General features: G+C 43.9%; 1 protein-coding gene across 5 annotated transcripts in view; it reads left to right on the plus strand.

Moving 5' to 3' along the window:
- zeb1a (zinc finger E-box binding homeobox 1a) overlaps positions 1 to 12,034 on the plus strand; it is a 46,570-nt gene extending 34,536 nt beyond the window's left edge. For 3 of the 5 annotated variants that reach the window (XM_069511026.1, XM_069511030.1, XM_069511027.1), the window contains exons 3-8: positions 1,900 to 2,055; positions 2,183 to 2,385; positions 3,025 to 3,142; positions 5,801 to 7,575; positions 7,847 to 8,027; positions 8,511 to 12,034. In XM_069511026.1, the coding sequence (XP_069367127.1) occupies positions 1,900 to 2,055; positions 2,183 to 2,385; positions 3,025 to 3,142; positions 5,801 to 7,575; positions 7,847 to 8,027; positions 8,511 to 9,202 (3,125 nt within the window). In that variant the 3' untranslated portion in view covers positions 9,203 to 12,034. Of the gene's footprint in view, positions 1 to 1,899; positions 2,056 to 2,182; positions 2,386 to 3,024; positions 3,143 to 4,357; positions 4,521 to 4,787; positions 5,137 to 5,800; positions 7,576 to 7,846; positions 8,028 to 8,510 lie in introns of those variants that run through there. The other 2 variants (XM_069511029.1, XM_069511028.1) reach the window with 2 other exon arrangements.
- The last annotated feature ends 9,207 nt before the right edge of the window (positions 12,035 to 21,241 follow it).

A 21,241-nucleotide genomic window follows, 5' to 3' on the forward strand; every position in this document is an offset into this window, starting at 1 on the left:
CTTTCTATTTTACTGTGAACCTCAAACCTAGAACCATATCAGATTATATGGAAACCGTAAACGATGGTGCCAGCAGAAGTGTGCTTTCATACTTCCTTATGACTTTGTTGTATTTATCCACGTGTGCTGTTTTTCTTCGTAACCCTCGTAGAAGCGTCTGGATGTCTACATTTATCTTAGGATGAAATTTATCTATTAAATAAAAAAAACTTTTTTATTCATTAGTCTTAAGTTGCGGAACACAAACATGCAGCTAATTTTCCCAAAACAAGGGCTGCGAACTTAAGTTGACATTTAATACATATTAGATGAATGGCTTTGACCTTTTCTGTTATTGTTATTTGTTTGTAACAGTGATTTAAAGTCTCATATATCTTGATAAGGTCAAACGAACCCACTGATTGTATGAAATGAAATTGCAGCAGAGCCTTCTGTCAAACATTCCTCTCCTTTAGATAATAAGCACAGATTCTACTGTGGTCATGCAGGATGACATCTTCTCAAAGTGCATTTAAAATGTCATATATTCAAATATTCAGCCTGTGGTGGGTACACTCTGGAGCCTATGCATCCCTGTCTGTATTCCTGTGCGTCCCGTACCTGAGGTTAACTTGAACAGAGGAGTGTGTTTGGTTTTAATGAGAGGAAGTGTTGGATGGAGGACAGACTGCGTCAGTGTTGTACCACTGTTACGTCCCGGGGCCATTTTCCTCATTAAAATCAAGCCTGTTGGTTTAATTATTCCTGGCGAGGCTCAGTTTGGTTACATGGAACCACGTAGTGTCACGTTCACAGCAAATCAGCTGTTCGAGGTGGAGTCAAACATCATCAACCCGATTTTATCAGGACATGTCAGCTGCTGCTTTGGTTTCAGATCAGCTGGATGTGTTAAGAAGAATTAAATGTTGTAAATTAAGATGGTTTTATTGGTGCTGGGTCGTGTTTGAAGAAATAAGTGGTGACTCTCTGCGCAGTAATGTGGATGTTGCCTTTTGACCTCCACAGTTTTGCTCTTTTAAATTGGGTTGAAACAAAGTCTTTGTTTCAGTGGAATATTTTCTTTCTTTTTTGTGTCATTCTGAAAGTTTCACCACGAGAGCTGCTTTCAGACACGCTCTGAACTCTGGACAATTCCCAGGAATTTTTTCGTGGGTGGTTGTATGTGAGAACGCAAACGTCAAAGTGCAAGACTCTGGACATTTTCTGGAACTTCTCCAGCCAGTCCCCTTGTAAAGTGTTAGTGTGAGCCAATATGAGAGTACAGCAGGAACACTGACAGCCACATGAGGGTGCATGGATGATGTTAATAACAAACAAATACCTCAGAATGAAAAAGAGGTGAAATACGTGTAGAAGAGGCTTCGGTTTAATACGGAACAAGCCCAGGTAGAGTAAAGCTGATTTAAAGGCTTTTTAGCTGATGTTCATTCCACATTCTCTTATCTCTTACATTAAAAACTCCTCAATCCAAGTTTGGAGATTTTCCTCTTTTGATTCTGGCATCTTGACTCTTCACCTTAAAATGTGTTTGAATAAATCCTACAAACATCCACCTGTTCGAGGTTCGTGACATTAAACTGAGCTCTGAACATTTAGAAGTAGAAGTGGATTGTTTAAGAGGATGAGGTTCGTGACAAGAGATCACTAAGAAGCCCTGCGGCGCTCTCTAGTGGTGAATCTGCAAATCAGAATCACAGAGGGTGAAAATACAGAATCATCTCTTCATTGAAAAGGAGGAAAAGTCTTTTTCGTTTTATCTTAGTAATAATCTTATGGTAGAGTTTCATAACATACAGAGTAAATTTTAACAACAGACTCAACCTGTCGTTCTGCTGCTTCCTATACCTCCACTCTTCATCTGCTGAAATGATCCTAACCTCTGTCCGTGTGTGTTTCCAGTGAAGGAGGAATATGTGTCAGAGGAGGAGGAAGAGGAGGCAGTGAAGGATGCACTAGTGGAGGAGATTCTCCAGCAGGGAGACACAGCCATCATCTATCCCGAAGCCCCTGATGACGAGCAGAGTCCGGTGGAGACCGGAGGCGCTGATGAAAACGGTAACGCTGACGCACATCACGCCATCACTACTTAAATGTTTGAATCTAACAACTGTGCTGATCACATTAACTACAGCATCAGAAAAGCCTCATAGATTCATCACTCATCATGTACTTCATCTTCCAGGCACCCCCGACTCCTTCTCCCAGTTGCACACTTGCCCCTACTGCTCCCGGGGCTACAAGCGCAACGCCTCGCTGAAGGAGCACATCAAGTATCGCCACGAGACCAGCGAGGACAACTACAGCTGCTCACACTGCAGCTACACCTTCACCTACCGCTCGCAGCTGGAGAGGCACATGAGCCACCATAGAGGCTCCAGGGATCAGGTACCATCAGACGTTACTGGTTGATTAACGGAACGATGCATCGAACAGAGGATACAATCAGGCCTGAAGATGTCGGGACCATGTTGTGATCAAAATGTTACCGAGATTCTAGGCCCATCGTGTTTCAATAACTTATTGGAAGTCTTGTATAATGCCGGATATTGTATTTTCACGTAGATATATCTATAAACCAGAGTTATCTTTACTCTGTGTGCACTATGAACATGTTTTATTTATCTAAGGTATCATGTTTCCTGGCAATAAATTCCCTGAGGCCATGGGAACTTTAAATCAATCTGAAAAACTCCTGGTTTTTCAAACTTTTCGTTTTTGTTTTTCTCATTAATGCACATTGATTTATTTTCCTCCTGATTCAAAATTCAGATTCAGTCTGCAAATATAAAGGAAAAACAAAAGTCTCACGAATAATCAATTTTCATAAAAACCTGTGACCCGATTTTTTAAAAAGACCAAACCTTTTACTCCCTGTTGTGTTGATTGATTAGATTCTGCCTCTGTATTGTATTATTTTAATACTTCCCCTCTTGAATACTGAACTACTCATGCAAACAATAGAATCATGTCAATACATCTGGACACGTTTTCTTGTCTTCATTTACTTTACTTTTCTTGTCTCAGCGTCACGTTACTCAGTCGTCAGGAGGAACAGGTGGAACCCGCAAGTTCAAGTGTACCGAATGTTCCAAGGCCTTCAAATACAAGCACCACCTGAAGGAGCATCTGCGCATTCATAGCGGTGAGCTATTGCCACGGCAACCAAAACACACACACACACTCACACACACACAGAATCCACTATTCTCCTGTTTGAAGAGTTTAAGAGTCATTTCTGAGCTTTCATCACTTTAGACAGAGTGAATATGTATTTAGACAATATGACAGTGTTGGGTTTAGAAGAATCTAGTTCCATTTCAGTACATTTCAGTAATGGAGAGAGGACCGACAGGGAATTTCTGATATAAGGAGAACTTCCACTCACTCACACTCATGGAGTGTATACGAAAAAAAGACGACTCATGTCCACCTCCTCCCACTGTCCAGAGATGAAGCCAACATATGAACGTGTCTGTGCAGAAAACCTCCTGCTGTGTTGTTCATGTGTGAAAGACAAACTCTGGGTAAACTTCGTGTCCAATTCTCCAGATTTTACCCAGAGGGCATGCGCTCATATGGGGGGTGGGGGGAGGGTGAAGGTTCTGTGTGTGGAGATAGTCCCGGGTGGTGTCAGGGCCATTGAGTATTCAACAGTGGGAATTCGGCATTTCACACATCTGTACCTTCTAATAGGGCAGAGGTGAGAACGGGGGGGGGGGGGGTCGTCCTTAACAATGGAGCAGGCTCTTCTGTGGACTCTGCTGTGGAAGATGTCCTGCAGGGAGGGTGGTGATCCTCTCAGCGGTCTTTACCGCTCTCCGCAGGCGCTTGCTCCCACACAGTGATGGTCGTGATGCTCTCGCAGCTGTAGAAGTTGCTGAGGATCTTTGGTGACAGGCTGAATTTCCTCAGCCTGTTTAGTGTCCAGGTGGGGGGGGGGGGGGGTCATCACTGATGTGGACGCCCACAGATGAAGAGGTTCTCCTCTCCTTCCTCATGTCCACGATCATTCCCTTGGTCTTGTCTGTGTGGAGGGTGAGATTGCTGACTTGCCCCCTCACGTCTACATATCGTCTCCAGTAATAAGTCGTCAGCAGATTTGTTTGCAAACAATCAAATAACTAATTAAAACCAAACTTACCGCAAAAAAAGAATTAACAACCCAGCAAACATCAGTGTGATGACAAACACCTCGACTGACAGAAACCACCTTTGAGAGAAAATTACTACTTGTGCATCCCATCAACTAACATGGTGGAGGCAGAATTTATAACCTTTACTTCAGGAAACCACCAGGTGGCGATCCCACTGTTGTTTACCTTCCGGTTCGTCCAGGGGGGGGCGTAACCCCTGCATGTTAAAAGAGAGGCGCTGCAGGTTCTTCGTGATTCGGATGATTCTTCTCTCACGCGCATCATCCTGCGTTGTGCACATAAAAAAAAAAAAAAGAAAGAAAATGGTGCAATGCGTGTTTTCTCAATGGCCGAGCGCACTGAGCCCTTCTCCCGGGAAACGTCCAGGTAAGTCCGCGTCTATGTCCCGGGTCGTGCCCCTCCTGAGCCACTGAGCCGGAAGTTGTTGTTTTTCGGGGACACGAGGTCGAAGTTTAGCTCCGAGACGAACAAAGCTGCGTGTTGTTGTTGATGATGATGATGATGATGATGCAGATCTTTGTGGGTAGTTCTGTCTGTGAGGCTAAAGCTAATTTACTTTTAGCTTAGATCGTGTTAGCACCTGGATGTGGAGCTGAGGAGTGTGTGGATCAGCTGTGTGTGTGTGTGTGTCACAGTCAGTGATCGGTTTATCAGTGTGATTGTGTGAATTGTGTTATTATTGTGTGTTATTTGTCCGCTGGTTAGTTTGTTTACATAGTGCGTTTCCCGCGTCGGGCTGCGTGACGGCGGCGTGACGTGTTCGCGCACGACAACAACGCGTCACACAAGATGGCTGCGCCCGCTGCACAGCACCTCAGCCACGGGTCCGATCAGCGCGAGTCCCGCGGAGAGCACGCTGCGGCCGGGCGCTGGTCTGCGGGAGATCTGGAGGCGGAGGCCCCGGAGCTTTTTGTCGGGACCATGCGGAGACGCTACAGGGATTACACGAGTGTTTACGTTATAACACGTGGGACGTGCCTGTGTTAGTTATAACTCTTCTTTCTCTGTGTCTGATCGTCAGCAGTGAGTTTTGTCGCAGAAACAGGGTCCAGGTGTTGTTGTTGCACAACCAGACTGTCTGTGCATTCAACAAACACCGAACAATATATATATCCAGAGTAACTCGTGCAGGTGCAGGATGGAAACAGTGAGGTGGCACTTTGTTGTGAACAGCTTGTTTAAGAATCTATTGTCAAACTTTAAGGTGCTGATCACGTGAACACGAAGAATCAATGTGCACTTGCAGTTAAAATGCTGCAGGAGTTGGTTTTATATATTTTTAGTTTAGTTTTAAAATGAGTTTTCAACAGAGCAGCCACTTGGAATGTGTAGTGTGTCCGTTTTTGTAAACATGTACTTTTTTCCTTAACTTGTGTGTAAAATAAATTAAAGTGAAAATCAAGAAACTAGAAAATCAAACATCCATGGAAACTTAGAAAATTAAAACGTCAAAGTAATTTTTCAATGTTAGTGCCAATATGATGAAAAAAAACAATACTTGTGATTTTTCTGTCACGCACCATTAATACACAGACCTGGGGTTCAATATCTAACCCGAGGACACAACCCACGACATGTTAATAAAAATATTAAATGTTCATAATGTTCAAAACAACTCAACACTAATTTCTCTGTTTCTCTTTTAGGTGAGAAACCCTATGAATGCTCAAACTGCAAGAAGCGATTCTCCCACTCAGGCTCCTACAGCTCCCACATCAGCAGTAAGAAGTGTGTGGGTGCCGCACCCCCCAACGGTGTCGCTCGGACGTCGATCAAACCCCCCCCACCCACCACCCAGACCACACCTGTTGCAATCGCCCCGGCCCGCATCATCCTTAAAGAGAAGACTGAGAGTAAGCCCCTTCAGGAGCAGCTCCCCATCACCCAGATCAAATCTGAACCTGTGGAATACGCATGCAAGCCTGTGACGGCAGCAACAGCTACTTCAGCTGGTACCAATGGGGTGGTGAACGGAGGGGTCGCTGCGCCCGCTGCGGCCCCGGCTGCAGCCCTTCCTCAGGGTGTGGCTATGGTCGTGCCAACAGTGGGCCTGATGTCGCCCATCAGCATCAATCTGAACGATTTGCAGAATGTGCTAAAGGTTGCCATGGACGGAAACGTGCTCAGGCAGGTGCTGGGCACAGCCAACGGGGTGGTGACGCAGGGGAAGCAGGGAATTGTAGTCCAGCAGCCGCAGCAGCAGATCATCAGCCTGCCGGCTTTCGTGGATCACGACGGCACCACAAAGATCATCATAAACTACAGCATCAGCCCTGCAGCCGGCACCACTGCCACTACCCAACCGCTTGTAGTCAAAAACAATCCCCCTCTCACTGTGACTAGCACTGCTGCAGCCCCTTCCCCCTCCAACACCGATAAACCCTCGACCCCGGAGGTGGCTGATCTCTCAATCGTCAAGACGGAGCCAGAAGATTCAGTGCCCGTCTCAGAGGAGACAGAGGCGGCCTCACGGACAGAATTGGACAATTTTGAATCTTCAGACTTTGCTCAGTTGCCAAAAGCCAACATCACCAGTACATGTTTACTATGTGAAGACTGTCCTGACAACCTGGAGGCGCTGCACCTCCTCCAGCATCGCAAAGCAGCCAACGGGGAGGCAGTTGACTCTGCCGCCCTGGACCCCTCGTTCGCTGCTTTGCTCAGCGAGGCAGGAGTGACGCTGGAGGAGCCGCCTGTGGAAGACATCGTCTCACTCCTCAAGACCTACTTCGCCTCAAACGCCAACCCCAGCGATAAAGAGCTGACAAAGATATCAGAGGATGTTAATATTCCCATGGACGTGGTCAGAAAGTGGTTTGCCAAAATGAAAAAATTCGGCAAAAGCCACAGTAACACTAATGCAGCGATTTCCAAAAAGACTCGGACCAGAAACTCCCTCCCAGCAGACACTTTGAATCAGAACGGAGAGGGAGACGACGACCAAGTCCCAACACATTCTGGAAGCACTTCTCCTTCAGACTCCACGTTACAAAGCCTCAACAACGGGGACCTGGTCATCGTTAAAAGCGAGCCAGAAGACCCAGAAGACCCGGAGTCACAGGCACAGCCCCTGGACCTGTCGCTTCCTAAACACGTCGCTGCAGCAAGGAAAATCAAAATTATCAAGCCTCTGGTGAAACAGCAGGAGCAGCCTCTGAACCTGACCTGCCTGAGGAAGGAGCAGCTCGGCGGGAGAACCATCTACGTCACCACATCTCAGAGCGGAACCCCGGTCAACATCGTCACTGCCGCACAGCTGCCCACGTTAGTGGCCATTGCTGGCCAGAGCACGGTTCGTTGCATCAGTGCCATCAACACGACAACGAAGCGAACCATCCTCATCCCCCAGCTCACCTACACCTACGCCACCACGCCCGGCAACGCCTCCGGAGCAAAGACTGTCGTACTCAACGGCCACAAGGTTTGTTTCTCGTCCACACAATATTTCCTCTGTGAGATTTTATTCAGTTACATTTGAGTTCTTCTCATCGAGCTCAAATATTTCTTCTTCCAGCGCCTCTGTGAGGTAACCAGCCCAGAAACATCCAAAACTATGGATTCATTTTTAGAATGCTTTAGCTTCTGTGACCATAAGGCAAAATCTTTGAATGCTCTGTGATTGTCAGGTCTGTTGACTCCACTTACACATTTATTAATGATGACGTAATGTTTTTGTTTGTGTCGTCTCACAGGAGGAGAAACGTTTGGACAGCAGCTCAGACGGTTTGTCCACAGTGGAGGAGCAGAGCGACTTGGATTCAGCCGCGCTGATGAAGAAGCGACGGATGGAGAACGGCGTCTACCCCTGCGATCTTTGCTCCAAGGTCTTCCAGAAGGGCAGCTCCCTGCTCAGGCACAAATACGAACACACAGGTTTGTTCACGTGTTCGTCAACGCAGTTTTGTTTCATTACATCTGTCGGCCATCGTTTTCAAAGATAGTTAAATAAATCCAGTCGCCCAAAGGTTTCCCCGATTTCAAGAGAGTGATTTCACATGACATCATATCTCATGAAATGTGCGTGTTTATGCGATGGTACATTTTATGGGACACCTGGCTTGTAAATGCAGGATCATAGAAACTGTGGGCATCAGTGTTTACAGAGATGAGACTCCTGAGGTGAATTAACAAGACACCTTCCCTGAAGCTCCATCGAGCGTTACACTGGAATGTGGTTTTATTAAAATCTGTTAGCAGTTAGCTGTCATCTGCACTACTGTGCACTGGTGTGTGTGTGTGCGCTAGATCAGCCATGACATCATCCTCCTAGATACACACAAAGTCATACACACTTATAAACTTCTAGATAAAAGCTTTGAAGCTTCCTCCTCTGACTGTTTCTTTTCTCATCTGCAGGAAAACGGCCTCACGAGTGCACCATCTGCAAGAAGGCCTTCAAACACAAACACCACCTGATCGAACACACGAGGCTGCACTCGGGTGAGAAACCCTACCAGTGCGACAAGTGCGGCAAGCGTTTCTCTCACTCCGGCTCGTACTCCCAGCACATGAACCACCGCTACTCCTACTGCAAGAAGGACGGGCCGGCCTCCGACTCTGGCTCAGGGCTGGGCAAGGGCCAGACGGAGCTCGGCAGTCCCGGCACCGGGCCGCAATCGGACAGCCGGACCACGACCCCGCCCTCCCAACTGGACTCGGATGAGAGGGAGAGCGAGGACGACGACGACGACGAAGACGACGAGGCCATGTGCATGGACGACATCAGGGTCGTGCAGGTGGATGACGGCGAGTGCGAGATCTACGAGGGTAACTTTGATGATGACGAGGACGAAGAAGAGGCGCTAAGACAAAAGGAGAAGGAGTTTGTGTGTGACGTGGTGGAGATCGAGCTGGGGGACGAAGATATGGAGGACGAAGAGATGGAGGAAGGAACCGAAGAGGAAGAAGAAGAAGAGGAAGAGGAAGCTGCTGGTGTGGAAACAGAGGAGATGGAAGACTGTGAAGCAAATACGGACAAAAGCATCAGGGAGGAGTCTGACGCCAACGAGCCCACGGAGGAAGGAGAGGTGGTGACAAACGCCAAATAAAAGGAAGCAAAATCTCTTCGGGACATTTGGAATGTGTCGATCATTGAAGTTAAGACAAAACCGCATCTTGCCATCAGAAGAGAGACATGGCGGTTGCCTGATATTAACGGTCCACCACTGTGTACAAAAACCCAGGTGTGCCTGAACTTGAAAAAAAAAAAAAAGAAGAAAAAATAATGAAACAGTGACTTTTTCTTGTGAAGATTAACTATCAGTGTTAAAATTGTTTATAGAAGTACAGATTTTAAAAGCGAAACTCACCCATCAACTTGTTCGACTTGTTACTGAGACATCCCAGGTTGTTCTGTCTGTCTGTTTGTTTTTATTTGGTCAGTGTTACTAATCTTGTTTGAAACGTTTTAACCTGTAAAGATGAGAAAGATTTCTATACCTTTTTATTGCCAATGAAGTTTCCTAAATCAGTATTTTATTGAGTTCTACGAACAAAAACCTGCACTACAGTATTCCTGGTTTACCTATGGATACATGCCTCATGCATTGTATGCCCTTCAGTGTTATATATGTTCACTAGCTAGCGAGATATTGATCGTGTTAGTGTTAGTCTTTGCTAGCTAGCATTACTTTTGTTTTCAGTTTGACTGTTAGCCTTAAGGAAAACAAAGTATTCTTGGGGAGGGGCGTGGGCGGGGGATGGGGAGTCCGAGATGAGAACATGGCTTCTGAACGCCATAACCAAATTAGTCCTATCAGGGAAGGTAGAGTCACAACCTCAAAGCCAGCATCAGGCACCTGTGTTTCACAGCCCGGCGTCGCCCAGGCGAGCGGAGTCAAGGTGAAGGCTCCGCCCGCTCGACTTTTCGCCGTGGTTCCAAAACACATGAACCGAGCTTCTCCTAATTTTGGCTTAAGTTGTCAATCAGTGTTTCTGTGTTGTTGTTGTGTCAGTCATACTGTATGTGAAGGAACAGGCTCTTTCCTGCTCCACCCCGATGCCTCCAGCCTTATGCAAGACCTGTGTGCTGTTAAAAGTGCCATTGAATAGTGTTATTGTTTCTTCTTCTCCTTCTTCTTCTCACATGTAGCCAGTATTAAGTCCCTTTGTTACTTCAGCAAGACCCATATTAACTCATGTTTGTTGACCTCGCACAGAACGATAAATCTAGGTCCTTCAAAAATAGTTCCTGTTAAATTGATGCAAATAACGTTTGGAGGCCTTGAACACTATTTGAACCGCACCTGAAGGCTGGGAAAAAGTTTTAAGGTGGCAAGTAATTATTTACAGCTTTGTTTTGCTTATTAACAACTAATAGTTTTGTTTAAAAATGTGAGCAACTAGTGAAAAGTGCACGTTATTATGAGCTTAAAATCCAAAGATATAAACTTTATAATGATATAAAACAGGAAAGCATCAACGTGGACGAGGTGGAGTTAGAAAATTGGATCATTTTAATTCCCGACTTTCCAATGTGAGTAAAAACTGAAGCAACTGCGTCACTCAGTAGAAAACATGCAACCGGCGACAAACATCCCCGACGTAAACAAAATAAGATCCAAGAATTAAATTGGAAAATATCTGAAAATGTCCCAAAATGCGATGGGTTCTTTTTTAGACCATGTCCCGTCCTCCCACACAGTTTCTATAAAAAGGTTCATAGTTCAGTAGCAGATAAACAGAAAAACATTAACGAGGTGACAAACAATTAATCAATTATCAAAATAGCCTTAGATTTAAACTGCAGATTGGATCTAAAGGGGATAAATGTTGGAGTCAGGAGTCAGAAACAGTCCAGGTCGGATGAAAACTGCCTTCAGACCCTGATACTCAGTTCCCCACTGATGTTAACACGTTTCTAATGATGAAGTTTCATGTATCGGTAAGTGCTTCAGTAAACAGACGATGCTGTTGATGCAGATTGAAGCATTTTAAACTTTAAAAACCCGATCGTTGCAGGAAGTTCGCTCCACCGCGTCGACTCAAAGTTTAAAGTGAAACTGAGGTTGAAGTTTAGTTTTTTCTCGTTAGACGTGCACTTGTGTTCAGCACAGTTCAAGAAGAAGTTGTTTCCGAGCTGCCCCACACTTCAGGTAATAAACGTTGGTGAATGTGGTGTCAAAGTGTTTTCTCCTGGTTTTACTGAACAGTATTTTTTTTTTTAGTCTGTTTCCATTTTTTGGTTCATGTTTCCTCCATTCCCCTCCCCCAACAATGGCAGTATTAGAACCCTTTTCACAGAAATATACCTGTTTAGTTTCTAGCAGACTTTTTTATATTTATGTCTCTTATTTTTATATTTTCTTTTATGGTTATTTATTACACATTGTAGTGTACATTACTGTAGTTTGAATTGATACAATAATATATTTTAGTATGAAAAATAATCTCACAACAAACTGAAATTCCCAAAAAAAATGTGGTTCTGGGAGCTCAAGTTTGTTTTAACAAAAACTTATAAAAAAAAAAAAACCCAACATGTATTCTGTAAACATCTGTTTTAAGCTGAAAATGAAAAAAGACAGGAATGAATTGAGAAATAGAAACTGTTACATGTGCATCCGCTCTTTGCGTCGTTATGAAGCTACTGAATTCTTAACCTCTGTGATTTTAAAAGCATGAGTCGTCGCTGTTTTAATGAAGGTTCTTGCTATGAAGACGTTGCTCCTCACTTTTTTATTTCCAAGCCAAACGTAGACTTTTCCCGCCGCCCTGTTTTCTGTTCTGTGCCAACTCGCTCCATCGTACTGTCGAAGGCTGCATATTGTTTGTCCTCCACACGCCCTTTGTAAATCCACTGTCTTTTTTTTTTGTATTGTTTTTACTTTAGTTTTGCTCCATTTTTAGGACTCCCCATCACAATAAAATATAAGACAGCAGCTCCGAGTCACTCGTTTTACTTCTCAGCCTCCTGATTCATCTGTCGACCTCGTGCTTCAATCACTCGTTTGTCGGTTCTCAAGTAAAACCCGGTGGGAGGATGTTGTGCGGGTCGGAATCGAACCAATAGAATCTTGATTGATTCAGGGAGAAGATCCAGGATTTTTCTTTACTGTTGATTCCTCAGAGGATAATGAATAGACGGTGATGACACGAAATATTCACGTGGCTCATTTGTGGCCTGATTTTGCTGTTTGACGATAACATGACTGAAATGTTCTAAATACTTTCACCCTGAACTCAGGTACTTCAGATTTAAGACTGGACTTAAGTCTTTATTGGACCAGGACGGGACTTAAGACACCAACAAGACTGTTTATATAACTGAAGTCAAGTGAAATCTATTATTATTATCATTATTATTATTATTATTTTATTTCTACATAAGTGCAAACTGGTTTGAGTAGGTTTGCTGCATCCTGTAATAGAGATTACCACCAGGTGGCGCTAGAGGAGCACACAGCAACACTGCACTGTGAAAGAGCAAACCACAGTGAGCAATGGGAGCAACATTAATCATTCATTTAAAAAAAACTTGAGTTGTGATAATTGATTCAAGTCACTTGACTCCTGAGAGAATCTGCATCATCCAAATATTAAACCGTGAAATCAAACCGTCACAGGATTTTAAAAAGAGAATAAACGAGTCACTTTCATTCGTCTGTTTTTTCCTGTGGTGATAAACAGAGTTTTCTTTTTAATAAGAACAAATCATCCGCTTCAGTCCAGGAACTGAAAAATACATTTAGTTTGTAACCAAAGTAAAGAACCACACAGTCGGAGCAGGGGAGTTGTGTGAGTGAGTGGGTTGAATGGATTTAACTGAATCTCAATGAATATTCATGTCTTTCTCTTGTCCTAACAGAACCAGTAGGTGGCAGTAGAAGACCACGCTCCATGGTCATGTGTGTTGGTTCCTGGAATATAATAAAGCATCACAAGTAAAAACATTGTACACACAAGATGGTTGTCATGTCATGTTGTGTTAAATTAAAACATTGTTCTGATTCACAGTGTGTGCTGACGCTGTATCACTTCATATCTTATCACTGTGTCTCAATCATCAAAGAACAATAATATATATGATGGAATTTAAATCTCACTTTATTCTAACTAGGATTTAAAACATTGAAATCTGTGGAGAGTAGATTCTCTTGGTTCTGGTGTTTTGGTTTTTCACCTCTTCCTCTCTCCTCTCTCCTCTTCCTCTCTCCTCTTCCTCTCTCAGGTGCATGTGATGAGCGTGATTAACGTGGCGGGTGGATTAAGGGGAGGAGCCGCCTCGCTCCCCATCATTCTGCACCTCTGTCGTCATCGTGGCTCGGTTCTGATTGTTGGTCTTTCAGTCTGGTTTTGGTTTTGCTGCGTTTGCCTTCACGCTCCCACAGTTTAGTTCAACCTCGTTTCTCTATTTGTGCTGATGAAACATTTTCCTTTAACTCTGGTTGAGAGCCAAGTGAAGTGTTTGTGGTCGTGGCCCCAACAAGAACACGAGCAAGTTTCAGCTCAGCGACTCTTTCCCGCAGTCAGACACAGAATCGAACAGAGTCAGTTCCTCGTCCAAACAGCGGCCGCTTCAAATCGATTCCTCCGTCTTCCATTGAAGCCGGTGAACACCTGTAGTTCGCCCACACAGGAGCGTTCTCGTGTTTGATCAGACGTCGTCTCAGGCCTGAACGTGTGGGAGGCTGCAGCCGTGCCACCTTTTCCTCCCACGGTCCATATGTGTTTAGTAGTTAGTCATGCAGAGGGATTCAGGTTCTGCAGCCTCCACATCAACTTTGTTCAACACAGTTTCCCATCATGCTTTTATGAAAGCCACAGGAGCGTCGCCACGGGGGCCCTGAGGTGAGAGGAGGGGCCCCCCAGAGCAGCTGACCTCGTTCACTGACTCGAAATAAAAAATGAAGCAAAACATCAGAAAATATTTGTTCTGTAATTTGATGCTGTAGAAATGGTGAAGCTCCATGCAACTCATTCTCTTCCAAAAGCATTTGCACTTAAACTTTATTCATTTACTATTGTTTATAAGGATTGATGAAACTAAAACAAGAATGTGAAATGACATCAGACTTTCATGGAGGATCATGTGTCACAGAAACAAGCTAGATTAAAAGACTGCGTGGTGTCAGAATGATGGAGCGGACGTCTTTACATTCCTCAGATCATTCTGTGGACGACGCAGACGCAGACGGCTGTCAGACAGTTTGACATCTGACGTGAGTGAAAAGTTTTTCATGTGTCACATTTGTCTTCATCGCTCAGATTCAGACACAAAGATCCTATTTTTCTCAACCTGACAAAGGAAGAAGAAAAGGAAACAAAGCCGTAAACTTTGACAGGACAAACTGTTCGTGTGCAGCAGCGTCTGGTCGTCACTGTCAGGCCAAAGTTTGAGAGGCGTCATCTTTTCTCTTCAGCCTTTGAGCAGAGACGTCTGCTGACACCTGCTCGACACACTGACAACAAGTGGTTCTCACAGAACAGTGTTCAATAAAAACACTCAGTACACTTTAATATACACATCCATCAACAGCAGTATATATATATTTATATATATATTTATATATTTATATATATATTTACATACATTATAAAGCAAGGTTTTAAACCCATAACATAATTAGTTCACGTGAGTTTGTCAAATTATGAATGCGACGTCACCCGCAGCTGATTCTCTGTGAGTTCCTGAAAAGGCAGAATGTGCAGATGGAGGACGTTAATGTTGCGTAACGCCAGGACCGACTGTCTCCATCACTCCTGCTGCGGAGCATCGTCTCCATTTGTTGGTGAAAAACTCATCGAGTCCAATAAACCATAAAAAGCGAATTTCATCCCTGAGCGAGAGGTGGATGGACTTTAGAGAGGAGGGAACGAAAGAGATTCACATTGGGCCTATACAGTATATTCCCCTGTGTGTGTGTGTGTGTGTGTGTGTGTGTGTGTGTTACCTATATCTTCTCTTTATATGGTTTTATGATGACCTCTCTCATCTCTGAGGCATTTTTCTATCATTTTCTGTAGTTTTTTATTCTATATGTGTTCAGTTTTATTCCAATTCAATGACCCCAGCACAGGTATAGATTTTCCAGCGGGGGAGCAGTGTGTGTGAGTGTGTGTGTGAGTGTGTGAGTGTGTGTGTGTGTGTGTGTGTGTGTGTGTGTGTGTGTGAGGTTAGTCCCAGTGATTTGTTTGTGCTGCTGAATGAGTTTGCTGCCTGTCATTAAAGCAGCCATGCAGGGAGAAGCAGTCCGTCTGTCACCAAGCGTCCGCCCTGAGTTCAGCTCTTCATCTCTCTCTCTCTCTCTCTGTCTGACTGATTCTGTCTTTCCCCCCGACACCATCCCCACATTTAACTGGAGGTGTCTAATCAATGTTCTTATGCAAAACAACTCAGTGGAGCAGAAAGATAAAACAAAGATATTGAATAAATCTCTGAGAAACAAGCAGGCAGGCAGCCATTAGTGCGGGGGTGGGGGGGGGGGGGGCCAAACTAATGTGTTATCTTCTGTTTTATGCCTCACAAACACAATGGCTCAGAGGCAGGATGTGAAGATTGTGACGTCTTTTTAATTCACAAACCAAATGAATCTCTCAGCAAGATTGTGAGTGTAAGAACACAGTGAATGTAAGAAATTGTTTCTTTATCTTTTCATAATCTAGCGAACACAGATTCCTCAGGTCGAGAGGAACAGCAGGAAACAAAGCTGTGTCAAAATAAAATACAAATTAAACAGAGAGAACGTAAAAGCTACATCGGCTTTTCTCAGAAATATATTAAATAATTAATTAAAAGAAAATTATATATATATCTAGTATATGAGGAAATGCATTTTGGAAAAAGTCAACACTTAGTTTATGATATCAACCAACATTACAAGAATATTTCTGATTGTCGGTAAGATGACTCCGAAAAGAGTGCATGCATTTTTATATATAAACAAAGTAAGTCTTCATTATAGTTGTTTAAAATATGTACAGAGGGGGGAAACATTCAAATCTGGGTGAAGTGAGATCTCAGTGTTGAGTGGATACCAGGGCCCCGTGAGGAGGATCTATAATGTTACACTGGACTGTATCTCACACTGCAACTTTAATACACTTACTGTGTCTACATGTGTCTTCAGTGGAGACATTACTCACACAGGAGGACGGAGGAGACGCTGTGTCACCACACAGCCTGATGGAGATGCATACTGAGCATGATGGGAATGTGCACTGGTGCACAGTGTGTGTGTTGGGAGCCTTTATCTGACCCTCCTCCACACATTTCATTTACTGTACGTATGGATCATCGCGTGGCAGCTCAGTCTGTATTAAAGCTGCGTATTTCCATTCCATCTCTGGGAATCATCCCCCGTGCTGCAGCCACACTCTCCGCTCTGCTGTGGTGCGTCTCATCTCACGTACATTTCAAATGTAATGGTCCTTTTCTTTCTACGGACGAGATGAGATCCAGGCGCCTGTTTGTCTTCTGTGTGAGACAGATGCACATAAAGCTCAACTAATTATATCCTGATAACCGTCCAACGTTTGTAATATGACAGCGGGGTCTCTGTGTGATCGCTCTGCGGCTACAGCTCATTTTAAGTTTCCTTTATCTCTCTGCTTTGGGGATATAACACATTTTACAGCCTGGTTGAGGCTCAGCTCTCTCATCAGCTCCATCCACAGCCACAGCAGGAAGCTGTTTACAGCTGAAAACCTCTGATAGATCCACCGCTCACAACCTGCACAGCACCGACAGCAACCCTGTCTCCTGGAAACCTCACATTTCTGCACAGATAAATACGTTTTGTAGGAAATGTGATCGGTCGTCGGTAGTCCCACAGGCTGCAGACATACATGCACATTTTCTTTTTCAATACAGGCTTGAGATCGTCCAGCGATCATTTCTGGCAATGTCTAAGAAAATGAGTTTTCAGATCATATCTTTGTCGTCCTTTGACCCATCAGCTCCAGAAGTTAATCATCTCGAGATGAATTCTCAAGTAAATATTCCACCAAGTCTGGTGAAAATCCACTCATGCTTTGTTGAATTATTTTGTACATACACACACCTGCTTCCAGCTACACCCACGTTCAGGGTAACCAGAGGACAATGAAATAAATATTGAAGTTGTTCATAAACATCGTTAAGAGAAGTCAGTAAAGGTTCATTGTAAAAACCCTGGTGAGTAAAAGTCTGATCGTCCTTGAGAACCATTAACGAGAACCTTTATTCAAAGTTACAGGTTTTAAAAACTTTCCATGTCCAAGTCATTAACCGAGCGAGTAGAACAAACAGCCTCCTACTTTCCTGCTGTGATGCTCCAGCTCATTAGCTTCCTCTCTTCTCTTCCCTCACTTTCTCCTCTTCAAACCTCTTTCATCCTCCACCTTCCTTCATCTGACGCCCCATCGCTTCAACTCTCCATCCTCTCATCCCGCCTCTCTTCTTTCTTCCTTTACCTCTGCGATGAGTCTCGCCAGAATCGTGATGAGCTGGCTCCTCTCCATCTCGTTTCATCGGTGGGGCAGGGATTCAGTCCCGTGAAGCAGGCGGGTGTCTCGGTATCATGCCTGCGCTCAGTGTTTGTCTTTTAACTCTTTTAACTTAAGCTGAAAAAAAGACGAGTCCTCCGTCTCAATCCTTCTTGTAAATGGAGTCATGGTCGGGAGTCGGTCGAAATAAATTCAGGTGCTTTAGCGTGGTTTAAAAATCTGAGATTCCTGCTTTTGCAAGAGAAACACATCGACAAACTCAAGCAGGTGAAAAGAAATCGAGAGGGATAAAATAAAACCAGCGAGGGTATTCGTTATTTTATAAAACAATCTTGATGAGAATTCGAAGGTGTTGAAATGTGGAGCTGCTGCTGGTGCTATCCTCTGTGGGCCACGGACGTCTGTGATTGATTTCACAGTAACCATCCAATAGTTTTATTTGGTTCCTGAGAGATATTCATCTGTAGAGCCATGATACGAAAGAGAAGAATAAACCAGTCCTCATGTAAAAACTTCACGCTGACTCTAGAATTACTTTCTCCTGGTGTCTGACCCTTGCTCTTCACGCTGGGAAACCCTGTACATTCACCATCAACATGCTTCAGTTCACAGCGCCGTCGTTCTGGGATCTTCTGACCCACGAGGAGCGGAGCCGCTGGAGCCGCTGGAGCTTGAAGACGAGCAGGACGAGCTGACAGCGCTCAACACTTCAGACTCCTCCAGGAAGATGACAGGAAGTTGTTCGGCGGGTCAAACGAGCAGAAGTCCTCAGAGCAGCTGGAGGTCGATGCAGCAGCTTGTTGAACGAGTTCTGTTAAGTGGATGTAAAGTTCTCTTCTGGCTCCAAACTGCTCTCAGCCTCAGGTGAAGTTTGTCTTCTGACCTTTAAATCCTCAGTTCAGTCTCTGTTCACTCATCAGCTCGTCCCCGGCGTCTTCAAACGAACAGCCTGTGGTGCAAAATGACCTGGAAACATTGTGCAAAGCTCTGAGAAGTTATCCAGAGTTACTGGAGGCATTCGAACACAATTGGATATTTCACTCTTAACACACTTTTTAAAAAATGCTGTTGTACATATTTGTATGAGAAGTCGCACCCTGTGGGTTGTAGTGGGTGATTTATGAGACGCTGTGACAGCAGCAATCTGGGAGTGAAAAATGTTTCCCCAGAAAACAAACAAACGTGTGCGTCCGGAAGCTGAGACCAAACTCAACTGAACTAACAAAACAGCAAATAAGAGAGAATAAGATGGATTGTCAGCAGTAAGACTACATAACATCCCGTTTGTGAGCCGCTCGTCTCTAGAAGTGATAAAAAAATCTAATTAAAAAAGACCTCAGTGTCGACCGGCACCTTTAAAAGTTGGGTCATTAATGTTAGATAGTGTTGGTTGTTTAATCAGCGAGAAATCTAATTTGTCAAACACTTAAAATCGGTGAAACCACAAATTGTCATTTTTACGCTTTTCTTTTCTTATTTCTTCTTTCTTTGGTTAAATATATCTATATATATATATATATATATATATATATAGCTGTGTATATATATATATATAGCTGGACAACAACACTTCCTCCCATTGTTCAGAAATGAAGCAGGAGGCAAAACCAATTAGTGTCTGTGACCCTCGGCCACAGAGCGGCCCCTCAAGTTTCCAAACTCCATTTTATTTTCTCCTCCCTGTGACCACAAAACAATCCCGTCCAATGACCCGTGTCAGCGCAGGTCGGAGAGGAGAAGCTGCAGGAGACCTCAGCGTTATGTTGTGGTTCATCTGTCACCGTCTGAATCAGATGGTTCCTCCCTGTTTGTGATTCAGGGACGGCTCCTATAAACATCTGTGACGTGGTTTGTCTTCACCCAGACAACAGAGGAGGACGTAACGATCACATTGAAATTACCGGCAGCGTTTATGTGAGATGAGACCAGACACAAATGACCCCGGTGGAACAGTTCGTTTCCTTCAGCCGGTTTGATTTGCATATGAAATGTGTGTGATTGTTCTCTGATGACTCCTTCAGCTCATTTAGAAAACACACGTTTCCACTTTTTATTCCATTCGGCAAACAGGAGCAGCAACGCAACGCTGGAAACCACCGAGTTTGTCAACATCCGTTATTTTTCTTTGAGTCTTTCCATCAACACCTCTTTTTCCTGAGGGAGACAGTCATCAGGTTTAATCTCTGTTTGTTTTAATCAATCACAAAGTGTAAGAAAAGTCCCTGGAGAGATTCTTCATCCAGTGAGTTTTACTCTATAATCAGGTTTCTAGTGTTGATGCCTGATGTGCAAACAAAGTTCATTGTGTTTAGATTTATGATGCTTGAATCCCTCATATTTTTAATACTTGGGAGCGAGTTTCTGCAGGTTTAATTAAAGACTTTTTAAAACCACAATGAATTAAATTTAAGGTGCATGTCAAGGTTGAAGTTTGAGAGTTGAAGGATTATGAGTTTCAGAATTAGTCAAATGAAGTAGCTGAGTGGAGTGAAACGATGAGAATACCACATTATCTGTCAAACTACATAAAACACAAGGTACTCAAAGTTTTTTTCTCAGACAAACCGAGTGAACTGAGATTCATTCTGACCAGAAAACAACACAACACATCATCAAATAACCAACACCAGTGTGAAAACAGCTTAATGACAGAAATGTAGGATTTCTGCTTGATGAGATGGAGCACAGGTAATGACCGAAGTGAAGACAGGTGGCGCTACAGGTGACACAGATCACAGCCTGATTACTCAGGGATTCAATCGTCCAATAGGAAGCCTTGTACGTGTTTGACGGGTCTGTATATAAACTGGTTTCTGGCTTTGCTTCAGTTTGAGTTGGTGGATCCAGGAGAAGCTGGATGTTGTTGTAGAGAAAGTTACGTTGATGATTTGATTTTGAAGCTTTGTAAAAAAAAAAAAAAAGTGAAAAGGGAGAAAAACCGTTTCTGTATTTGATTCTCTGAGCAAACAAAGAAACAACAGAGTTAAACCAGGAGCTGAATCAGAGGAACTGATCACGACACTTGTGTCACTGCTGTGACTGTTCTCCAGACCCCCTCAGTGCAAAGAGAAACTAGATCCACAGAAAACTGAGAATACATTTCCCTTTTCATTTCATTGTGGCTGCTTATTAAAACACTTCTGTCGTCCTCACGCACGTTTCATGAACTGCTGGTTGGTGAAAGGACGTGATGACGGACGGGTCTAACTGGTGTACCTCCCACTTTAGAGAAGAATCAGTGTGTTGCTGTTTGGAGGTTGTGACGGGGGAACAACAACAGACCTAAAACATGTTTAACTGACTTACATCCAATCTGATCTATGAGGTGATAAACCGGGGAAATATATAAATAGAGAGATATGTTGCGTGATGTTTCTCAGCAGATGTTGCGTCCACTTGAACTTTAGACGCAGATCCACACTGAAGTGAGAGAACTTAACTCAAAACTTTAGGCTCATTCATGTCCTAGATGTTCTCAGATTTAATTCTTTACCATCGTAATCGACGAAAGTCGAAGCTGGCAGGGTTTCTTAATTGATACTTGAGACTGTCTGACCGCTGCCGTGTTGAACGCCTGCCTCCTCTTCCTCACAGCTTATCACCTGCCTCGTACGAGCGAGCTGAGGGGAAACTGTTTTTCAGAAAATCAATTTATTGTTGGA

This window comes from Paralichthys olivaceus, chromosome 16, assembly GCF_024713975.1.
Source record: "Paralichthys olivaceus isolate ysfri-2021 chromosome 16, ASM2471397v2, whole genome shotgun sequence".
In the NCBI taxonomy this organism is placed as follows: domain Eukaryota; kingdom Metazoa; phylum Chordata; class Actinopteri; order Pleuronectiformes; family Paralichthyidae; genus Paralichthys; species Paralichthys olivaceus.